Here is a 25,773-nt window from a genome sequence, read left to right as displayed (position 1 = left end):
TGATGAGATGATTACTTCAATTATTGAGATATTACTTCAATTACTGTAGCTCGAAAACTAATAACGATAGCAAGATGTGTCAAATGGCATTGTGGTTTTAGTAGTTGCCAGTAATTCTACGCACTGACTGACAATCTGTTGCAAAATGTTGGTCATTCTTTAAACACATCTTGCCTATGTATAAGAAGGAAAACATAGGTAAAATGAATACAAAATAAGATGAATGAAGGAGAAAGAAGGATGATGAAACAGTAGAACAAAATGTATTACTATTCTTAAAATGTAACTCACCATAGTGTAATTAGCAATTTCAAAAACAACAACTTCCCCTTTTTTCTCTTCGGCTAGCTTTTCAAGATCAGCCTGAAGTATTGACAATTCCTGGCTAGATAATCCTTTGCTTTTTTCCAATATAATTCTTGGAACACTGAAAAGAAAAATTTAACTTCAATAGCTTTTATGCTCCAATAAATAATTAAATATTTTGCAATTCATTGTTTACACTAAATATACATAATTATAATAGTAATAAATACACTAAATTTAGTTTCTATGCTGAGTACTGTTTACCTTTCTGAACTTCATTCTTTTATAAAAGAACAAAGCTAATATAGGTAAGCAGTACTCAACACAGAAGCTACAAGGACTTCAGCAGAAAAGATAATAGTAATTATTATCTTAACAACAATACTAAATTTACTCAGATTTAATCTGAATTATAATTATTTTTCAGTTATTTAATTTATTTAGTACCATATACATACTTAATTTACTACCATTTCATATATTTATAATTTTTAATTAATAATTTTGAATTTAAACAATTGTATTTTTTATTTCATAATTAACTGTGTATTCTATGACACTCTGATCAAGGTTTTATTGTCCTCCTCTGATTCATTGATATAATGTTTTGAGACAATTCTTTTTGTATCCATGGAGTAGCATACCCACCCATTTCTCATGTGATCTACAAAATCTATTATTTATTATGTATCATTAAATATAAAAAACTAGATTCTGGATGAAAACATGCCTTACCAATAAAATAAAATAAAAAACACATCAAAAGTTATGAAGTAAACTGTTTTTATTTGTTACCTAAGTTAAACAATTCATCACTTTTTCAAACTGAATAATAGATTTTAGTACTACTTAGCCAAACGTCGTAAAATAATTTTAAACAAGATTCTATTCATTTTTTATTACCAGAAAGCAACTATATTATTAAATAATGCAAGAAAAATAGCAATTGTAAATTATAATAATTTAATGAAACTGTTAACCCATATAACGTGAAAAAAACAATGTAATGTATTTTTACACATTCATAGTAAGTGATAGCATCTTAGCCTTTCATCTGGAAGGTCGCAGTCAGGTATGGATTTTTCGTACACTGCACAATTTCACACAAAAGCTTCAAGTTCATATAGTAAATTAATCATTAGAAAAGCCAGTTTAAAAACTGAAAAGTGATGACAGCATATATACTTCTAATCTGGAAAGCTATAAGTGCAATTACTTATGAGAAAGTATAATCGTAAATAAATACAATGAAATATATAGTCACCTTATACAATGAAAGAGTCACTATTCTATAGAATACTACAGTAAACACCAAACCACTCTAAAGAACAGGCAAATGTTCAATACTTACAGCCTTGAAATAGACTCTTTTTAATAAAATACTTCAGGTAGCAAACCCCGAGTAATGGGTAGGAAAGTGGTAAAAATAATATGAGTGTTCAATTTTTTTATAGAAATAAAATAAGCATTATAATCAAGCGCATTTAAATTAATTATACACCTAAATTATTTCTTCAACAGACAAAAAATGATAAGGCTTATTAGATTACTCAACAGACATTTATCATATGTAATACTTGTTCATTCAGCCACATGCCCACCAACTAGCACAGATTTTATGTAAATTATAAAACCAAATTTTTTTTGCACTCTATCAATTTGTACTTTAAATGTTAAATAAAGTAGGATTTCTCATAAGAAAATGATTTCTGAGATGGCACAGTAATGAAATTGAAATTTATGGATAAAGTACATTAGCCAACAACCAACATTGCAATTCGGAAGCAAACAAGTTTATCAGAATTAACTGAAATTTGTGCACAGAAGAAAATAGTGATTAATTTTATAATCAACACATCAAAACAAAATTATAAATACAGTAACAAGGGGTTACAGAATATGTTACTGTAATTAATATTTACAACATACCATAATTATACTTTATACTGATGCAAGACCATGTAACTGAAAAGAGAAATCTAAAAAAAAAGCTTTCAAATGGCATAATGTCTAACTTTTCTCTTAGAAAAACAATGAAATTTCAACAAACATACAGCAAAATCAAGTTACATATTTCTGTCACTTAAAATAATGTTTGTTTTTAAAAAATTGATTTTTTAAGTTTTAATAGTGTTAAGTTAAAATTAAATAAGTCAACTGATTAATGACTCAGCAAATACACATGCATATACAAACTTTAATCCACAGTAATCTGAAGTAATATGGCTGTAGCAGGTATCTGTATGAAACAGCAATTTAAATGTACTGTACTATACTTGATATAACATTTAACTTATTATAATATCTTGCCTGTTAGCTAATGCATGGAAAAGCTAATGCATTGGAAAGCGTGGTTGCATGCAGGATGAAATTAGGACTCTCTCGAGTTATTTCAGCAAAAGAACTGTTGTCCTTCGTGACGGCAGTTCGCAAGTAGGAAAGACCCTGTCAAAAGGATGTCCACAGGGCAGTGTATTAGGTCCACTCGTCTGGACCATCGAGTTTGACTCTCTCATGCGGCTACATTTGCCCGGTGGCTGTCACGTTGTGGCTTATGCCGACGATGGACTGCTGCTGGTTGAGGGTGGCTGGCGTGCTGAGATTGAGCTCAGAGCGGCACAGGCATGTAGGGTTTTGCGGTTGTGGAGTCTTCAGCATAAGATGGTTTTCAGTGCGGAGAAAACCACTATGATGTTTTTGAAGGGCCGTCTAGCTGCGACTCGCCATCCGCGGGTTGCGATGGACTGTCGTTCAATTAGGTATGTCACCCTTCAGAAATATCTGGGTGTTATCCTTGATGAGAGGCTTCTCTTCAAGGAGCACCTTCAATATGTGGCGAAGAAGGCAGTTGATGCTTTCTTCGGCGTCCATAGAGTGGTCCATCCCGATTGGGGGTTGAATTTCCGTACCATGCGGATTCTTTATAAAGGCGTTTGTGAGACCATTATGTTGTACGCTGCGCCCGTCTGGGCTCATCGTTTGCGGTACCAATGTTATAGGGACATTCTATTACATCTTCTTTTGTTAGCGGTTATCGGTGGTTACAGGACTGTCTCGTGAGAGGCAGTAACTGTGATCGCAGGCATCAAACCTGTAGATATTTCGGCTACGGAACGTAGCCAGTGATATGTTGCAAAGAAGGGAGACCTTCTTACTGCTGGGCGTATGCGTGAGATCGAAGACCAAGGTTTCGACTCTTGGCAAGATACGTGGAATACTTCTTTAACAGGTCGTTATACGCATGGTATATTTCCCAATGTTAGAGAGTTGCGAGCTGTTAGCAGGGTATCCCCCAATCGGCATACCACTCAGTTCCTCTCTGGACATGGTGCCTTTAGGGATAAATTGGCAAAGTTTAGGTTGGTTGATTCCGGCTTCTGTCCGGACTGTAAGGTCGATAACACCATGGACCATGTCCTTCACATATGTCCCTGGTACGAAGCTGAGCGTACCAGAGTTGCTAGGGAACTCGAGAGAGTAAACTCTATTTTGGATCTACGAGTCAACTGGAGGACTCGTAGATAGTGGACAATAGTTGCTGGCTTCCTTCGCTTCCTCGCCCTGAGCAGGGCTGCCGAAGGGATTTAGTAGGTGATAGGAACCTGGGTGGCTAGGGACCGCCTGGGCAGTTGACTGGCTGAAGGTAGGCGCTTAAGGCAGCGTGCCTCGGTTAGATGTATTGGTGGCATGTATTTAATCACGCTGTCGGCGGAGTTGCGGCCGTTGTCGGCGGGCGGGGTTATCCTTGCCCGGTGGGTGCGGTCGCGCTCCGACGGGGGCACTTATGAGCTAATGATACTGTCGGCAGGGCTTCTCTGGGTACTGCTTTGGTGCTATGCGGGGGAGTCTTGAAGGTGGTCTGCGAAAGATGGTGAATGTCACGCGGGACTCCGTGATGGCGCTGTGCGGGAGTAGGCGTTAATTCTCCTCTCCCGGGCGGACCGGAGCGGAGGCAGATAGAAACTCATTTGGAGTATTAAGCGGGGTTCTTAAGGGAACTAGGTCTAAATTTCGATGTATGAAACTTTAGTTGGAAAGTTTGTTGTTGAGGCTATTAGTACGGATCTGAGACATTCAGTAATTGGCTCTATAATAGTTAGGACTTGGCATGGGGTCTTCGTTCCGTGGTTAGGCTTCTAGCTTAGTTCCTGAGGGCGACGTGGTAGCTGCAGGTCTCCGTTGTCTTCATTCTGAAGGCATAAACACGAAAAACTATCTCGGGGTGAACTTTACCGATGCAGATGTCCCTCGGGGCATCTGCATCGGTGGCATCTCTGCGGGGCCTGGACTGAAAGCTGTGGTACGCAATGAGTTTGAGGGCGAGAAGATGTCCTCCGTTAAAGCCACTACTGGCTATGAACGGAGGGGGTGGTGTAGCGACCGGACACGCTACGAGGTGGGATCTTCTCCCCTTGGGGGGGAATCGAGATGTTAGCTAATGCATCATATTATCACTAATTTTCAGAGTGTAGTAAAATAACAAAAATAAGTAACAAAGTTTGCGATAAACAGGAACTACAATGCACACATATTTTCTGGCTTCAATAATTCATGCTGTTCAGGGCTTTCTGTATTTTCAAAACTACAACATAAAAATAAAATTATAAAAATTTATGTAATCACAAAGTGATGACTGAAACGAGGGTTATTTTTTTTTCAAGGTCCGATCGGTCACGAAATAACAACCCGCGCAAAAATCTGATGAACCTTTCCACATATGTGTTGCGCAGCGTCTCTAGTATGGCCTTCAATCACACCACGTCACTTCGTTTAGTTCTGAACACGCAGCTAGCACGTAAACATGTCTACAACAATAGCATCTCCTGCCAAATGTGAAGTGCGTGCTGTAATTCGATTTCTTCAGGCTGAATTTGATAAATTCGAATAAGTAATGTGTACGGTGAAACTTCAATGAGTGACAGCAAAATGTGACAATGGTGAAGGAACTTTAAAGCAGGACGTGCAGATGTTCATGATGCAGGCAGTCACGGAAGGAAGCGAATGTCAACCGATGATCTCATTGAGTGAGTGGATGAGGCAATTAGAGAAAATCGTCGGTTCACAATTTCTGTATTGAGTGATTTGTTTCCTGAAATTTCAAGGTCAGCTCTCTACACCATTATGAGTGAGAGACTTCAGTACTGCAAACTGTGTGCGAGATGGGTTCCCAAGATGCTCCACAAAACATCAACCATCACAAAACAATGAGAATGAATGCCTCCCTAACATTTCTCCAGCGCTACCACAATAAAGGAGAAGAATTTTTGAACAAAATTGTCACAGGGACGAGACATGGGTCGATTTCGAAACTGAAGAAACAAAAGAACAATCCAAACAGAGGATGCATTCTCATTTTTCCACTAAACCAAAGAAGCTCAAGCGAACCTTCTCCAACAAAGTGTATGGCTACTCTGTTCTGGGACCGGAATGGAGTTCTCTTGGTGGAATTCATGGAACGTGGCACGACCATCACTGCAGCCTCACACTGCGTGACTCTTTAACATCTGCGAAGGGCAATTCAGAATAAGCGGAGAGGAATATTGTCATCAGGCATTGTCATTCTCCATGTCAATGCTCAGCCATACACTGCAGCTGTAACAAAGAAGCTCCTGCAGCGTTTTTGTTGGGAAGTATTTGATCACCCACCATACAGCCCGGGGACTTGGCTCCATCCGATTTTCACCTCTTTGCTCACATGAAACGCTGGCTAGGAGGACAACATTTTGGCGCAGACATCGAGCTGCAGACCAGCATAGAAACATGGCTGAAAACACAGGCGGCTCCGTTCTATGACGAGAGTATTGGAAAGTTGGTAACACACTACGACAAATGTCTAAATCGGAGTGGCAACTATGTAGAGAAATAGCGTAACTATGTAAGTACTTGTTACAAAAAAAAAATTTTTTTTTCACTGTTTGATTTCACGTTTTTCACGGTTTTGATTTCGTGACCGATCGGACCCTGAAAAAAATAACCCTTGTAATATTAACATCTCTCAAAACCCTCTAATGGGATTAGCTAAATAGTTTATATGATTCACTTATATATTTCTAAAACTCACACCATGTTTGTTAAAAGGAGGAGGAAATTTATCATTGGTAATAATTGGAAGGAATAAAATCAAACTATCAACTCACTGAATAATAATGCGCAGCTTTTTCATTCTGTAAACTTGACCGCTTAGAAAACTATAGCCAAGATATGATGTGTTTTGTCTGCGAGTCCCTGAAATACCCATGAAGACACCCCCAACCAGAGTCTCTTGAAATTAGGTTGGATGAGATGGTTTCTTATTAAGTAAAATATCGAATTCATAAATATATATATATAGGTTTTACCACCAAGAGTACATAATTCAATAATGCTTCTTACATTATGCTTATTACTTTTTTTCTAATAGCACTTTTAAGGTTTTCCCTCATTATCAGTTAAACTTTTTCTTCTAAACCACACAATAAATTCAAACCATTAAAATTATAACAAAATAAATATGTAGTCATAAATATTAAAAAATTAAAAATTAAAAAATTACATTTTTTTTAATTATATGGCTAGCCACACATACAATGCTATACTGAAATTATTTGAATTTATTTAAATAAAATAAATGTGCTTCTGCTATCTAAGGCAATTTTGATAGTCATTATGAAATTCTGTCTGTACATTAATCAAATTAAACTTTTGTCTATACTTGTATATGTGTAATATTTTTCAACAAAAAAAAATTTTGTATTATCAAATCCTTTTACCATTTCTACTATATTTAAATTTGTATCCAAATCTATGATTGAATGTTTACTGATTAATAAATGGTCTGCAAGACTGGAGAACCCTAACTTGTTTATATAAGATCTAAAATGTTTTGCAAACCTTGCCCTAAATAATCTATTTCCCATATTATGTTACAATCATGCATGTTATTTTATAGATACCACACAAATTATTAGGATCATTACCATCAATATGCAGTTTTAAATGTTTTATTATGGATTTCTTTGGTCTATAAGCAATTTTATATTTTTTGTCATTGTAAACATTAAACAAGTTTTCAATAATGTTGTTAGTATAGGAATATTTTATATAAATATTTCTATCAACACTTATTACTTATGACTACCAGCGTTGCTTCATTATTAGATTTTAGTTGTTGGTTTCCTATATAGATGTTATAATTTTATTACTTTTACTAATTTCAATGTCAACATCTAAAAAATTTATTTTTCTGTATTTGTCAGTTTCAAAGGTAAATTTTAAATTATGATAAAAATTAAGTTTTTTTTTTTTTTTTTAAATTACTAAGTGTTCATTATTTAACAGGTTCATAGACCACCAATATCATCATCAATTTTAGAAGTTTACTAGTTGGGTCTTTTACTTTTGTGAAATTATTTTCACTTATATATTTTTTTATTAAATTATTACATTCATCAACTAAAATAGCAACCGGTGTGTTTGTTTTGTCTGATTTAAGTATAATACAATTAATTTTATTTAATTTTTCTTTTAAATTATGCACTGCCTTTTTGTTGATAAGTAGTTTCTTGTTTATAAGTACATTATTAAAAACTTTTTTCTAAAAATACAAAAAGTGTAATAAATTATAAATCAATTTTTAATCATAATAATAATACGAGGTATCACATGAGATTGTATCCATTTAGACCACTAGCCTCCAAAACTTACTGGTCTTCCAAAGACAAAAAAAGATAAGCCAATGACCAGCTGGATATCAAAATGATCAGTTATGACATAACTAACATGTAATCCTAGCATCCCTAAAGATCAAACTGAATGTATAATAAGAAATAAATTAAAAATTAAGATAAAGACCTTGAAATTAAAAATTCAATTATGGGTTTGTTACGTTGATATTTTGGTAGTCTATGAACCTGTTATAAGTAATGAACACTTAATTCCTATCATAATAGTTTAAAATTTAACTTCGAAACTGACAAATACAGAAAAATAAATTTTTGAGATGTTGACAGAAATTAATAAAATTATAACATCTGTACACAGGAAACCAACTAACAAAATAACTATTAACAAAAGTTAAAATCATCCTTGGACACACAAAATTAATACTTTTACAAACATGTTAAGTAGAGCAATACATTACACACATAATAATAAAGAAAAATTAGATTTAGAGATAGATATTATAAAATGTATTGCAGTAAAAAATGGATATAAGTCATGGACATTGACAATATTTATAAAAAAGAGAAATTAAAATCTAATAATGAAACAACATTGATACCCATAAATAATAAGTGTTGATAAAAATATTTATATAAAATATTCCTATACCAAACTATTGAAAACGTTGTTAATGTTTACAATGATTAAAAAAAAAGAAGGCTTATAGACCAATCATCTAATAAAACATTTAAAAATGCATAATGATAATGATCTTAATAATTTGTGTGGTATCTATAAAATAATATGCAATGATTGTAACAAAATTTATAGTGGGAAATAGATCATTTAGGGCAAAGATTGCAGAACATTTTAGATCTTATAAAAACAACAAGTTAGGGTTCTCCAATCTTGCAGACTCAATAAAAATTCAATCACCGATCCGGATACAAATTTAAATATAGTAGAAATTGTAAAAGGGTGTGATAAAATATTATATTTTGGAAAAATATGATATATACAAATATAGACAAAAGTTTAATTTGATTAATGAAGTGATTCCCAAACTGCACCGTAGCACCCCAGGAAGCTGCAGCCTCTTCGAGAGGTGCCATGAAACATTGTAAAAGCTTCATAAGTAATTGAACCAAGACATTTATAATTATTAATTTAATGTTAATAAAGTAAGCAAATAATGAAGATAAAAGAGTTTTATTTATTTCTATCTCTTTAAGTAGTAATACTTTTACTTAGGGTAGGGTGCCATGGTAAAATTTTAATTGAAAAAGGGCACTGACTGAAAAGTTTGAGAATCACTGGATTAATATACAGACAGAATTTGATAATGACTTTCTTATCAAAATGCCTTAGATAGCAGCATATTTATATAATTTAAATTAATTCGAATAACTTCAGTACACTACTCGTGCATGTGTGGCTAGACACATAAAAAAAATTTTTAATTTTATAATTTTTAATATTTATGACTACATATTTTTATATAGTACAATTTTAATTGTTTGAATTTAATGTGTGATTTGGAAGAAAAAGTTTAACTGGGAAAACCTAAAAAAAGCTGTTAGAAAAAATAATATGCAAAAGGTAAGAACATATTACTGAAATCTGTACTCTGTGGTAAATTATACTTTTGTCTTTGAGATATTAGTACAGAGGGGAATATGGACAAATGCAATAACAAAAGAATTGTTTTTGCTAATATATATATATATATATATATATTTACTTTCTTGTGGACATAAAAACTGCCGTAATTTTGCGCCAATAACTTTCAAATTGATACATAAAATATAACAACCCAAAATCACAGTCAAGTTTGTTAATAGGCAAAATCAGACCATGAGACCATGACCAGTAGATGAGGGGACTTTTCGAAAAACCAAAATTTCGCTTTAACTTTCTTATTAAGTAAAATATTGAATTTGTTTAAAGTTCCTACTATTCTTTGGATACAAGCCTAAAACTTATCTAAGTAAAGTTTTTTGATATCACCAACCATTGAGGCCAGGGGGTGGAAAGAATGGGGTTTCAAAGAAAAAAATATCATACCTCCCTTAATAGGCACAGTAATGAATTGGTTTTAAGTGGTCGTTAGTCCTCTAAACATTACCTAAAACTTCTGTCTGAAACAATTTCTGATATGACCAACCCTTACGGCAAGGGATGACCAAAATGTTGCTGGAATTGTAAGAAGATGGGGCTTGTTGTATGCTAAACATGTGAAACTTTTTATTTTACTATCTAACTTTTTTTTTTATTATCTATCCTTTTGCTTAATCTTGATCCCTTCCTCCAAATGAGGTATTCTAGCAAGATATTCTACTGAATCTGTGCCTGGATGTGGCCAAATATAAAAGTTCAAATCCTTGACAATTCTGCCAAAGAACCTACCCAGGGATCGTTTCCTATCCAGTGACTGTGCAAAATGCCCAACTTACGGCTGAGGTACTTAACTGATGCCAGGATCACTCCTCCTGAGAGGATATGTAAGTACCTAACACGTTTATCCTTCTGATATGTAACTATGTTATCCATACTTACGTATTGTACAAAATAATTGTGAATGAAACAAAAATTAGTTACTGTAATTAAAGAATATGATGTAAATATTAGTGATAATAAATAACTTAAAAAAAATTATTTTAAAAACAAAATTTATACAAATTATAACTTACTCTTCAGGATATTTATTGTTACATATAATATGGAGATCAATAAATGTATGTGTTTCCTTCGGTCCAATACTACCCTGTTGTGGCCCAAGTGATAACACGCAATCAATAGGGGCCCAACATTGCACTCCATCTTTAATGCATAAACAGTCATTGCTTCTGACAATCTGATTGCTAAATATAGCCTGTAAAAGAAAACATAATATTTTTTAACATGTTTTAATTTTGCAAGACAAACAACTAGAATGAATGAATGGTTCTGAAAGCAGATTCAGTGATGAAATGAGTTATTTTTCGTTTTCTCTTGTAACAGGCCAAGCTATAACCTGTTTCTTCTTTGCAGCATTTGCACTTCATTGAAACAACCTACATTAAGTACAAAAACCAAAGCAACATGAATATCTTAACACAAACAACAAAGGATGCAAACTTGACACACTTAAATAATTAATGATATTTAAACACATCTAAATTAACAAACTATTTAAATCACACACACTTTCTGCACACTATAAAATAACAAATATTTTCCAAAACGACCTAATCTTATGAAACAAGTTGTCACTCTTAAAAATGGTTACCATTCTCAATAAAATACCACACCAGGCTTATTGAGACACAGAAAATGGTTTTCTTCACTAAAATAGAATCTGTATAAATATACCAAAATGGAGGTGGTATTCATTACTTTTCACTGAAGAGCTTCATTATATAATCATAATTCTCAGAGAAAGCAACTCTGCAACATCCTACCCTCTTGATTCTCCCTGCACATTATCAATCCATTATATCACAAGAAAGATGAGCAAAAATAGAATAAGACAACAAATTGTTAAAACCCTTTTTGGCGAAAAATAAGCACACTGCCTCTTCTCAGTAAGTGGAATAATAATGTATAAAATACAACCGAAAGTCATAAAGAAAACAGAAATTTTTTAAATACAATTTCTTTTTCAATCATATGTCTTGCAACACTGTTCAGCCAAATCATAACCTTATATCATCAGTTCACTGGAAGTATTGTTTCATTGATAGCTATTTATAGTCTTCAACTGCACCAAGAAGGATATGCAAGCAGCATTCAAAACCTACTGCTGCTTGCATTTCAATTCAGAAGTCAGCAAGCTGAGAGAGTTGTTTGATTGGAAGAAAGATTTATAAACATATTCATTACTTTAAAAAGGAAAGGATTCTCTATCAAAAACTACAAAAAGATAGACCTTCCACTTCAAGAATAATGACAATATCAAAGTTGTTGGACAAATGATTTACAATAACCGACAAAGTAAAACTGATGAAATTCAAGTCATTTGAATATAAACCATGGTTTGGCTTTTTCAATCATCCATGATTGTATATACTTTCAAAAAAAATTATTCTCATGAGCTCCATGTCAACTGACAGACATCCGCAAAGACAATAGTTTGAAAATTTCCCAGTTTTGAAAACATTATGCAGATTAAGGCAACTCATTTTCTGAAAAAGATAATAACCATTGCTGAGACAGATCTATCACTCTGAACCCCAGAGTAAGGACAAAGTTTAGTCCAGAAACATCTTTCACCTCCTGTGGGAAAAAATTCAAAACCCACATGTTTGCAAGAAAGTTTATGACAACGTATTCCGAGATATGGTAGATTCAGTTTTTACTCACTTCGACATAAAGGTGAAATGGTGAAATAGTGAATTACTGCAATCACTTATAGTAAAAATCATGTCCAAAAGGCAAGGTAAAATAAAAAATGTAATTTTACTACAGAAAATGATTATAGCCAACAAAACATTCCTTCACTTTCAAGAACTGTTTGAGCTGCTGGACCACCCATTGTACAATTCTACCTGGGTCAAGTAATTTTCATCTTTCTGGCCCTCTGAAAGAAGAGTTGCAACACTTTTGTTCTGATGGAGATTAAGAGGAAATGATGCAAAATTGGCTACACACTAGACTGAAACATTTCTTCCAAAATAACTTCACAATCTTGTTAAAGAAGTATACAGTAACAGGCGGAGATTATACTGAAAAAAAGCTTATTCTAAAATACAAGGACAAATAATGGTAGATTTTTTTAAACCACTTTACCTTTTGATATTTTTAATTCATTAAAATTAAGACATACTTTACAGAAATTAAATATGTTACTCATAAATCAATTTTTTGCAATTAAATGTTAAAAGGTATTTGTTTATAAAACAAAAAGGTTCTTGTTTCATTTAAAATGATAACACACTTCATTACATAAGCAGATGCTGAATAACTAACAAACTTTACTCTTTTATGAACATGTGCAAAATCACAATCTATGTGCTTCAATATACTTTGCACTGAAATTTTCTGCAACAGATAGCTGCTTCTTCTCAGGCCACAATCGTTTAGTTTTGTTTTCGTACAACTGTAGTATGGTAGTTGCAGTTATAATATTTTTACTATTAAACATTTAAGTCAAATAAATACAAGTCTCACAACACTTTTCTTTTGTTTACATGTAGGATTCAGTAATGCTGTGTATCATCTGTATTATATTTTGCAGATGACATTTTTATTATTTATTGCCATTGTTAAAATTTCTTAAACAAGTAGTCAAAGCAACTAATTAAGGGTTTGCATATAAAATGCTAGTATTAACTAAGATTAGATAGTAACAACAGTGAGCTTGATGAACGTAAAAATGATTCAAGTAATTTAGAAATTGTTACAACAATATACGATAAGATAAAGAATAAACATTATAAATAATTTTAAAGTTTGTCTAAGCCAAAAATCAATATCTGCTACTTCATATGAAAGTGGATATAACATTATAAGAGTTGAGACAATGTACAGTTTAAAACTATTATTTCATGACAACTTTTAGATAATAATAATAATAATAATAATAATATATAAATTTCTAAATACAATTTACTGAAAGTACATTTTGTACCAAATAATACTCACTTTTTGTTTATTATTTTTTTAAAGAAGGGTAAACTAAATAGTGTGTTAATAAGAGAAAAAATCTGAGCTAAGTACAAGTAGCTACCTATTGGTTGTATTGAATTAGAAAGTTAATAGCTATTAGTAGAGTTATACAATAATTACAAACAATAAGTTTACCTTAATAGCTTCTAATTCATTTTGTTGACGCTCCTGGATCGACTCTGCCATATGACACCACACGTACCATAAAGTTCCATCAACTACTACTCATATCATAGTTTACATTGTTACCTAAAACAAAAAATTAAAATTTCCTCTCTTTTAAAAATTGATGTTGTTTTTACTGACAGTACAAGATTTTCAACAATTACTGAAACTGATTTTTTCAACCTTACATCCTTTTCCTCTAATCATTCTTATTACAATGAATTATTTATTAAAATAAAGTAATAATGAGAATAAATAATAAAATTGGAACGATACATCCACAGCTTATTTTATCTTAAGTTAAGATTAGTGTTTTATGTTGTTTATTTCCAGAATCAGACAAAGAATCCCTACTAAACATTATACTATTCGTTTTTATTTCATTTGCATACATAAACGTTTTTACTTTAGTGCTAAAGTAAATTTGAGGATACTGTTTATTAATTATTTACCCAATAATTTTTTAAACCAGAGATCTTTTCTAATGGCAGTTTAACATGAAAGTACTTTGTAAAATTTATTTTAAATACTAAAAACAATACTTGATATATTTGGCTTTGATTATCCTTTTCCTTTCATATGCTTCTGTCAATTTCCAATATTCCCCAGTAAAAGGTTATGTAATCTCATACAGAAAACTATATTTTTTATTCACTGAAAATTTTAATAAAAACAATTAAGAAACTAAGAATTTAACATTTTCTACTTTTTCTAGAAAGAAATGTAATATATTAGAAACTGAAAAGTTTAGCTGGGAAAAGAGAAGAATGAAGACAAATATGATGCAGGGAATCACCTTAAGGCAGATAACACCATTTAAGGATCATCTCTTCTGGAAAATTTATAGTTTTATTGACTTTTTCAATCCATGCACTGCTGCTGGACTAATATTAATTCTTTTAAATTAAATGAGAGGAAAAAGCATAAAGGAAAACGTTTTTACCTAGATATGTATTAACAGCATTCCACAGAGAAAAAACCCAAACTTATCTAAAAGTAGTCACGGAAACTTCATGTGGGAAAAGAAAGTATTTATCACATTTAATGTAGAAGAAATGAAAAGTGGAACTCACAACTTCTAAAAGAAAATAAAGCATTATAAGTCCATATGTTATTAATTAGTATGGTGACATCTATACATCTAAATCATTTTTTACAAATTTTTCCAGATAATAATACAGTAGATTTTAACACATCACATCAGCCAATAATAAAGTAAATTCAATAAATGTTAACACACCACATCAGTCAATAATAAAGTAAGAGATGTCAAAAAATATCCATGTAATTTTCTAAGCAGACTCCTTCAAGAAAATGGATTTGTTTTTGAAAACCCACACGAACAAAAAATATTTCATGAAAATAATTAGGTGACTTATCTTCAGGTTACTAATGCACATGGTCTTTATTTTACATCAGTTCACACAGACAGTAAAATGGTTTTGCAAAAATACCAAATGCATTTCTCTGAAAAAAGAAATCTGCAGATGATATATGAAAATTATGAAAAGTGGTTTTGAGAGTAACTGCTGTCAAACTGCTCAGTAATTGTCACTGACAAGGCAAAATATAACATTAGTAAAGGAGAAGCTATGAAAAGAAAACTAAGGAATAGAAATATGTTACGTTACTGACTAAGAGATTCTGGGAGAGGTCGTGGTTTTTCATCCCTAAAGTTTTGCATTTATATCCCTTAATCAAATGAAAAAATAATAAGAAAAATACAAAAACTGAAGAAAAGAATGTTTAAGGATTAAAGAAACCACCATGCCAGTGTACTTAATCCATTGGAATGGTCTGGAATGGATTAAAAAATAATATTAAGTATTACAATACATTAAAAAACAATTATATTACACAATTAAACAAAAGCCTATAAAAATTCAAGTGCAGAGAACTGGAAAGATTAAAAGAAGCATGTAAAAAATATTGCAAAAAAGGCTGTAGACAACAGTTATCTAAAAGTTAATAATAAAGATTTGTCATCCACTTCACACCATTTTCTTCTAAGTAAATCAACCAGGATCATCAGAATCCGGTGCATCTTTCAATCACTGAAATCATCTGACAGTGAATAATCATAAGTAAATAAATCACTTATTTACTTTTATACAAATTATTTAACAAAATTAATAATTCCATACACATATAAAACTAAGAAAAATTATAATTAAATTATCAGTGAATCATATTGGAAACTGTTATATTAACTTAATTACATTGAATAGGAAATATACAGTAAGAATGGGATGAGTTGGACAGTACATACAACCCTTGTAAACTATAACCGAATAACAACTTGACCCTGATGACTCTATAACCCATTGTATAAGACTGAATGAATTGTATAAATAAAACCATTGAATTGATTTAGATGATGAATCTCCAGCTAAATTTGTATTTATTTATTACAGAGCTGCAACTTAAAATTTTCTAAATATTTCATCATTAATATGGAGAAGGGGCTTTGTTTTTATAAAGTATACTAGCTGCAGGGCACACCTCCACAGCTAGGCCCTCCGGGCGGGCGGCATCTCGCAATGGGATTATTAGGTATCCAAAATTGACTACCTACTAATATCCATATGCAAATTCACTCACAATGAGAGCTGGAAGCTAAAATATAAATAAAATTAATTAATTTATTATTTATATATTACATTCAATTTACGAAACAAATTATTCTAATACGAAACTAACCTTCCTTGACAAAATAACAAAAGAAGTTGGTTTCAAAATCAATAAATTGCTAAGGAGGATATATAGGATTCAAAATTCTTCTAATTTTTATTATTGTTTACCATTTCATTTGACTGTTTTTTTTATTTATTAACTTGCATCTTTATTTTCCCCACCACCCCTGGAGCCGGACACACAATCAAACATAAATTCAGTTCAGAGAGATGCCATCGCCTCAAACTACCTTGACAGGAACAAAGCACTACCCAGGCAGCTGGGACTCTATCGTTTATTGTCATGCCATGACTCTAATGAGGGGCCCTCAGAAGGGTCCCCCACTGGGACTCCAGTCTTTATGCCTCATCTCTAATGAGGAATTCCTGAAGGGATTCCCCACCAGGACTATGGTCTTCCCTTCCTCCAAAAGTGCTGCAAGGGAGTCCCAGCCCAATCACTGATGATGGGATGCTGGAGCCTTCCACCCTCCCAGGCAAGACTGCTCCCCGCAAACACCACACCAGGACAGGCACCGCTGACTCAAGACATGGGTGAAGTCTTACAACCTTGACCCCAGGGTGCATGTCCATGAACTTGCATGAGGGACAGTGAACTTCCCACTTGCAGTTCTTTTACAAGTGGCTGGCCTCTCCACAGATAAAGTAGTGGGCCACAAGATTGAGCCCTATGGCCCAGACTCCAGCATCAGAAACATAGGTCATCGAAGGTGCGGTGTGTGACTTTACAGGCCACCCACCCAATACAGATCCGCCTATCTGACAACTTTTCAGTAAGCATAGCATGGGCGGCACCACTACCGTGACCACCTGCATTGCCCCACAGGCTGGCCGCATGGACATGATATCTACCTTAACTGACCCCACCCCGTCAACTTATGAAATTCCACAATAAATTCTTTTGTAGTCAGCACATCCACATCCTTAACCAGGATGTGGACCTCCGACCGCCCCTCCCTGTCAGCACTATGGTGGTCCTTTCCACCTATGTAAAAATCTCCTGACACAGTTGCTCTGCGGCGCCACCAGCAGCCCACACCCAGATATGTAGGTCCTTCCCGGTGCTCTTACGGGTGGAGAGAACCCACCCAGTGACACTGCCCCTTTGACGGAGAGGAGGAGATCATAAGTTCTCTCCTCCGCCTTAACTATCACTGTAGTCGTCGGCAGACCCACTGGCCGCTTTTTTTCAGAGCTCTTCTCCTGTGACACTGACGATGAACGCAGAAGATGCACACACCTCCTTCCCAACTTGTTATATTCCACTCTCCGTCATAAAATGTGGCCAACTTTCCCAATTGGACCATAGAAGCAAACCACACAATACTTTTTGTATCTGTCATCACTTGCGGAACCGACATACAAGTGGCGGAGGCCACCATCCGGTCCCCCGCCGCCGAGTCAATTACAATGGCGTAGTCTATACGCTCAAGATCAAGCTGACACCCGTCATCTCCAGAGAGAGTCGTTTACCCTTCTGATGAGGAAGGGCAAACGACTGTTCCACTAATACCTGTCCCGCCTTCAACTTGCCCGCACGGGCTGTTCCGGATCCAAGGGCCTTCCAGAACATCTGCAGTTGGTACGGATTATCAGCCCCGGCCGCCAAGTCTACAACCCAGGCGAGATCAGTTCCTACCTCTAATCCGTCAATGTCCTCCACCAAGGTAGAGAATTGGAACTCATCTTTAAGCCAGCCCCTCAAAACCAGCTGCACAAAATCTGATGAGGCCACACTATCATCCACCGCTATCACTCGACCACGTTACCACCCGCTGAAGGCCCCCATCTGGAGTCTGTGTAGACACGTCCGAAATGACAAAGTAAGTCTGAGTAGCCTCCTCCACCATACTCGGCCGAACAGATCCACTTCCCTGAGACTCTTCAGCCTCATCCAAATCGTGCTTAAATATCTCCAACATGTGTACACTGCCCACCATGTTATCAGCATATTGTTTGATTTCAACCTTCGTGTTCACATGTTGTTGAACGAGTTAAATCCTTGACACTGCTAAATAAAACTGCCAAGTTATGGGCAAAACACCTCTTCCTAATAGAGAAGCTCATGTCCTTACTCCCCGCACTCATGCCTCATCATCTCCTCATCTATGTGGGAATCGTACTGTTATATATAACCCTCTAGTTTAGAGGCCTCATCGGTAGAGGTCGATCCCCGCCACCAGCTTTAGACTTCTTAGTCTTCGACAGCCGATGGGGAATGACGTAACCTGCATTTCCCTTATATTTCGAAACACGCTGACCGCTCTCCACACAATCATCCGACCTCATCGGAGGGATGGAAAATCGTCTCAGGGGCCCTACCTGGAGGACCCACTGCGACCGAAACCTGCAGATCAACTCTCATTTGCCGCCGAACTGATACCTCTTCTACCTTCTTCCCTTTGCGACTACTGAGTACTTGGTCCACCCGCCGAAATTCTTCTATTATCTTCTCCTCTACACCCCCTTAATGTTGGCGAAATATCTTTGGACCGCTCGGAATCGGTCATAGTCCAATAACAAAATTAAAAACAACAAACAAAATTATGTCCGCTAATAAATAATTAATGAAGAAAATTAATTAAACAAACAACTTAATTAAGAAACTCACGAGATGTAAAAAGTCTAAAGGTAAATAAACAAAAAGATTGTAAACAAACTCTTAGCAACGGGTAAATACCCCGTAGCAACCGTAGGTAAAAACGTAAACTAACCAAAACATAATATAAGCGTAAAGTAAACTAAATAAAACTAATTAAACATAAACGAAACGAATCACAACTAAAATAAAAACGAACAAGCACTAACGAAACAAAACAAGAAACACAACAAACCCGACAGTATAACTCGGGTCGAGAGTTGACACAACCGTACACTACGGAATCTCAGCTCTATTTAACCCACGTCCCTAAAATACAAATTTTTAAAAGAGAATAAATTTTGGAGTTGTTTTTAATGAACTGTTTTATTCTTGACTTCAAAACGATGAGAAGTAATCTATTTTATTAGTGCAGCTCATACAAAATACTTTAGATCTTTAATTACTTGTTAATGAAGGCTCACTGCTTTTTTTTTCCAATATATTCTTAATACACAATTTTTAAGATTCAAAAAAATGTTATATGTCAACTAAAAATTAATTTTTAAGAAATGTTAATTCAAAAGAACAGAACAAATGTCTACCCTCCTCACAAAGAACTTTACCTCTTCTATTATTGTATTGATCAACTAAATGATGGCTATTTACAGGGATTCGTTTTTGTTATCAGTAACAAAGATTTTGTGCAGCTGGTTTTGAGGGGCTGGCTTAAAGATATGTTCCAATTCTCTACCTTGGTGGAGGACATTGACGGATTAGAGGGAGGAACTGGTCTCGCCTGGGTTGTCGACTTGGTGGCCTGATAATAATGTAATGTAATTATTGTTATTTAATTTGACATTGCATCCCAAGTAATTGCAGAATAACTAACTGAGGTGAATATATACGCCTGTACATCAGTTTGCAAAATATATTGCAATGGAGATAACATTCAGCCCTACAAATGTCATCTTTAACCATAATAATTAAGGCTTATAATGAAAAAAATTACTCACAGAGTGTTTTTCAAATAAGTATATTTGGCATCTACTTATGCCTCAGATGATTTATAAGCAACAGACATAAAATAAAGACAGGTACAGACAGCATAGAGCAACAAATAAATATAACTATATTATAAAAACTATATATATATTGCAACTCGTAGAAAAGGAACGTATGAATCTCTCAGCTCTGCCTACTTAAATTTATAAATGGATGCCAATATCAACTTCACAACTGTCAAATATAAGAAAGAAAGAATTGGTAAAGTACAAAAATTTCTCTCACTCTGGTTTTAATATTTTTTTTACATTTTAGTGTTATGAGTCCAAAGATTATTCTAAAATTTTGATTAAAAAATTCAGTATATATGTTTTGGCATCTATTACGTTTTATTTGTTGGTATGGTTCTTCCAATCATGAAACATGAGGAGATTTTTGCATTATCAGGAGACTTATTCTCCTAATTTTTAAAAAATTTAGATGATTTTTATGATATTAAAAGAAAATATTTGGTAATACTGCAGGAAAATGTACGATAATTTGTCAAAGCATCCTTTCCATAACAGTTTTACTAATGTTTTTTTTTTGGTTTTTATTAACACATAGACTTAAATTCTTTACTTTCTCTAAACGAGGCATTATTATGTCAATAACACTTGGCAACTATTATAAAATGGCCTAATGATAACTTTTTGTCACTAAAAATTAAGAAGTTAAGAGTTAAGTAACTGGTTTTTTTTTTAATTTTTCATTTAATCTACCTATTTTAAACTTAATAAAATTTTTAAAAATGTTATATTGTAAAATATGTATATATGTATACATAAAACATCTTCATACTGAAGAATGTGTAAACTAACTATAAATTCCTAACAAAAATTTAATATATTCAATGTGCATTCAAAACAAGTGTTTTTCAGTAAATTCCCTCAATATAACTAACAGTTATGTAATAACATATCATAAAACCTAACCAGTAAAAATATAAAAACAAGAACCTTTCTTACATCTCTTCATAATATATCCCTAAGTACTGATTCTAAAAAAATTATCATTATTTCAGCTAGAATAACTTTCCGAGTATTAAAATAGATTTCAATGGCTCAGTACATTAATTAAAGCCACAAAAGATAACCCAATAAGATTTTACTGCTAGTATGTGGTGACTTTAGGGGAAACCAGTACGATTACAACAAAATGAAATATGTACAATCAACTCGTGAATAGATTAATATCTATTTATTCAAGTGGTATAAACAAGATTAATGAAATTTATTAATAAAAATATTTGAGGAAATAAATGCTCTATACCTCCATAAAACTCTCAATAAAAGGTAAACAATGATTTGTGATTCTGTTACAAACCTTTAGTTGGCGTTACAAAATCCATCTTTTATTTTCTAACAAGTCTTTTACAGAGTCTCTGTAATCTTAAAACATCTTTTACAATAATCTTAATAAATAATGGTTTCTGTAAAAGTAAAATAATAACTGGAATAGAATGTAAAAGAAAATAGTCAATATACTTATAACATAAATAAATGAATAAATTATTCTGACTGGTACATAAAAACACATTACACGTTACATAAAAACTCATGTCAGGAATGAGTAGATATGCTACTCTATAAATAAAAAAGGAACTGCTCAAACATTTGCCTGGATGAATCAAGGGAAACCGTGGTGAAATCTCCATCGGACCACCATAAAAAAATACACAATTACAAAATAAAAGAAATAGATGCAATTAAAATCGACAAAAATTTCGGTACTTATGTATGAACGCCACCGCAGCTACAGCTTTATTTAAAAACAAAGTAGTCAATCGGATTTCGTTGTAAAATGAACAGTCTCTTTATTAATATTAATAAATGGTTATTTATATTTATTTATTTTATAAATATAATTTAACCAAACTTAACCTACGCTCGCTAGCCTTGAATAATTAACACCGTAATTTTTTGAGTATTTATTTAATAAATTCAGTAATTATTGCAATTATTTATTATTTAAATAATAAAAACACTCCTGTTAATTAGTCAAGGTTAGCGAGCGAAGCGAGCGTAGGTTAAGTTTGGTTAAATTACATAAATAAATATAAATAACCATTTATTAAAATTAATAAAGAGACTGTTTTGAATCTATGTTAAACTCTATATCGGCCCATTTTCCACCGAAATCCGATTGACTACTTTGTTTTTAAATAAAGCTGTAGCTGTGATGGCGTTAATACGTAAGTACCAAAATTTCAAATATAAATATGAATGGAATGTAGAAAAATCAGGAGTGTTTTTATTTCTTTTAATTGTGTTTTAAAGAAATGATTGGAAACTGTTTAACAGTTTGATGATTAATTAAAAATGACAATAGAAGCATAATAAGGAGGCGCTTCCTCATAAGTGTAATATTGTGTTGAATCAAACAAACATATTTCTGTTATCTGGTTTGATAGATGGATATTGTTATTATTTAAAAATAAGTTTATAAGTTTACTTTTAATAAATTAATAAGTTTTTAATCTTTATATTTTATAAAGATTGCACACTCATAAATATTAATGGACAGAAATTTAACATTTTCTAAATATTGGTCTACATGATTCATACTTAAGGACCCAAAACAGTTAACTGAAAACACCCATTTTATACCTTGAAATACTGTTCTGATTTTTTGAGAGAACCTCAAAAGATGTTTTTATATTTTACACTGGAATATGTCTAAGCATAATAAATATTAAATAATGATGTTTAACCACAACAGTAAGGTTTGATTTTTATTGTAAACAAAATCAATTTGATACCCTAAGAGAATCTGTCATCAAATACTATTATTTTCATTAATGGGAAAACTACATGATTAGCAATGACATCTATCTGAGAGGAATGATGCAATATTTTTATCCATACTTAAAGTTAGATAGTTACAATCCATGAATAAATAATTTTTTGTACTAATATCACAGAATTTTCAATTACTTTAAAAAAATTATCTTATTATTCCTGTAGCACTAAGTGTTTTACATTTAATGTGAAGATGAACATTTTGCATGTCTATTCTCATTAAAAGATGGAATTTCAACAACCTGTTTATACGGTTAGTATGGTATTAACTTAACCAAATGTCAGCAGCTCTTATGTTATTATCTATCCAATTTAAAAATTCTCAAAAAACTGTTTTTATAAAAAATTATAAACTAAACCTAGTTATGTTTCTAACCTAACTGTTCTTTAACTTTAATTATTAATCTAACCTAATCTTACCTAGAGTATGAACAGAAGTGTACAATTCATGAATTAATCTTCTGGTATCACAACACATTTATGTTGGAGTACCTACTGGAATAAATTATTTTGTAAAAGCGATGTCTCTAAATAGATTTATAAATATAAAAACTGAGCACGGCATTGGTTGTTTTCCTTTTGCATTTGGTAAATTATTAATCAAGAATTTTCAATTACTTAAATGGAATTTATCAGACTGATATGGTAATAATAATCTTATCTAATCAGTGGTCAAGTAATCTTTCAGTAATATGGGCCTATTATAAGTAATTTTTAACAGTTAAAAATAAAAAACAATTACTTGTTACTGAAGAAAAATAGTTACATAGAAATAGATAAAGAATTTTAAGAATGTGGGATAATCTACAAAAGAATCTATAAAAGACATAACGCAAAATATAGATTACTCTTTCAAAGTAGAGGCTCTATATCAAATAACATCTGCAGTTCATTTGGTTAAATTATTCGTATGACCATTTTCAATTCATTTCTATCATATTTTTGTTTTCAATCAAGTTATTATTCAGGTAGCCTAATACGTCCATTCATATAATTAAATTATGCATACAATAAAAGCAAAAAAAGGACCTAAATGGTCCTTTTGATGATATATAGGATGATCAATAGCTCTTTTTAAAAAGACCTATTGATGTTGAAAAATTCCACTCTAGATTAGAAAATATAAGAAATACCTCAATTAAGATTTTACAAAAAATTAAAAATAAAAATATATTTTCTTTGGCAAATGTTGTAAGAATCATATATTGGTAGGTAAACAATAAAAATGAACAGCGACAAGCTACGATACAGAAAGCAGAAAACAATGATACTAACTAATCCCCATCATTTTTTATTTGTAGTAAGAGAAACAATAAAAATACTCAAAAAAAAATTCAAGGTTGGAGTAACAGTCCCAGAACAAAATTGAAAGATTAGGATAAGAAAATATTGATACTCTGGTCGAAAATAGAAATGGGTTAGAAGTAATAAACATTATACACTGAACAAGAAGAAATTCAATATGGAACTAAACAAAAATAAAATAAGTTATGGGAGTTACAATATTACAACAGAACATAATACATCAGAAGTACAACAATTGTGTGCTTCATAGTACACCATGATATATAAAGTACAAAAGATGAGAGACATGAAGAGCTTTCATTCAGAAGAGAAATTGTAAATAATTAATGTAATAAATTTTGAAATTATAAAGAAACTGCTGAAAATATTTGTGTGGAAATCAGCATTTTATAGTGGAAGAACAGAAAAAAGATCTGAAATATTATACTGCAAAGGAACTGTAAAAATTAAGTAGGTAAATAACTGATAAAGTAGTGATAACTGATAAGCTGGTAATTGATAAATAGGTGCAACATGATTTTAGTAAAACATCTGTTTCAGAATGTTAGAAAAAGAAGACTCAGTTTTCTGAACAAATACAAGACATGATGAGAACTGTAAAAATTGACAAAAATTAGAATATGACAAAATGGAAAATTGGAGTTATTTGACATAAAAATATATGAGGAAAAAGAATCAAATAAATCATGTAATTGGACTAATTATATAATTAAAACAATAAGAAATTTGAATGAAAGTTCTGGATGGTAAACATTAAATCTCTAAAAATATTCTGAGTTATCGTATAAGTACGTAAATAATAAAACAATACTAAGAATTTTAATGTTATATATATTTTTTTTAAATTCATTTGTTTTCGAATGATTCGAAAAAGCACAGTAAACCACGACAGATAAGGCTTCAATTTTTAACTTAACCAACAATAAATACAATAATAAAAGTAATGATTCAAATAAAAATAAAACAACCAAATGAAAGTAAAACTCACCAGTTATGTATAAGCTTGCAAATACAAAAATTATTACCACCATCGCCGCTTATAAGATTTTATGACAAATCAACCTACACAATCACTGTTCAGTAACAGTAAATACAGATTAAAAATAAAAACACAGTGTCTCACAGCACGTAACATACAACGGTTACTTTCTCACCACTAACATAAAATTAAAAATTAAACTTGCAATTAACACTTATCACATTAGCCGGAAATTAACATCTGTCTCAAAAGTTAACATAGCGATTACAAAATATTAATTAAATTTTCTAGAGCTAGCTTTAATTATTTCAATTTTATTTACTTAGTCTTATAGTTCAGCTAACTAAAGGTTGTACAGATAAAAAGTAACGCTAAACACCGCCACCTAATAAGCAATGGAATATCAAGCTACGCATTAAATACTGTGAAACATCAACATAACCTAAAACCGGCGACTGAGAATATCTCAACTACAGACGTAAAAAAGCACACGTTGATATATTTGTATATTGAAACAGTAATTCAAAACAATTAAAAACTGAAACACTTAAATTTTAATTCTACAGCTGTTAAGCCAGTAATATCGTCTTCACTCAAGCTAGAAACATCTACGTC

General features: G+C 32.4%; 1 protein-coding gene across 1 annotated transcript in view; it reads right to left on the bottom strand.

The window, feature by feature from the left end:
• The window catches only part of Gcn2 (eukaryotic translation initiation factor 2 alpha kinase Gcn2), a 114,375-nt gene extending 88,602 nt beyond the window's left edge, over positions 1–25,773 (bottom strand). Inside the window, exons 1-4 of the mRNA XM_075367176.1 lie at positions 25,168–25,773; positions 13,729–13,842; positions 10,638–10,819; positions 292–427 (exon numbers count right to left, since the gene is read on the bottom strand). Coding sequence (XP_075223291.1) covers positions 292–427; positions 10,638–10,819; positions 13,729–13,779 — 369 coding nt within the window. The 5' untranslated portion in view covers positions 13,780–13,842; positions 25,168–25,773. The remainder of the gene's footprint in view (positions 1–291; positions 428–10,637; positions 10,820–13,728; positions 13,843–25,167) is intronic.

This window comes from Lycorma delicatula, chromosome 5, assembly GCF_047948215.1.
Source record: "Lycorma delicatula isolate Av1 chromosome 5, ASM4794821v1, whole genome shotgun sequence".
NCBI lineage: Eukaryota > Metazoa > Arthropoda > Insecta > Hemiptera > Fulgoridae > Lycorma > Lycorma delicatula.
The sequence above is the reverse complement of the archived record's forward strand: the minus strand, read 5'-3'. Positions and strand labels throughout refer to the sequence as shown.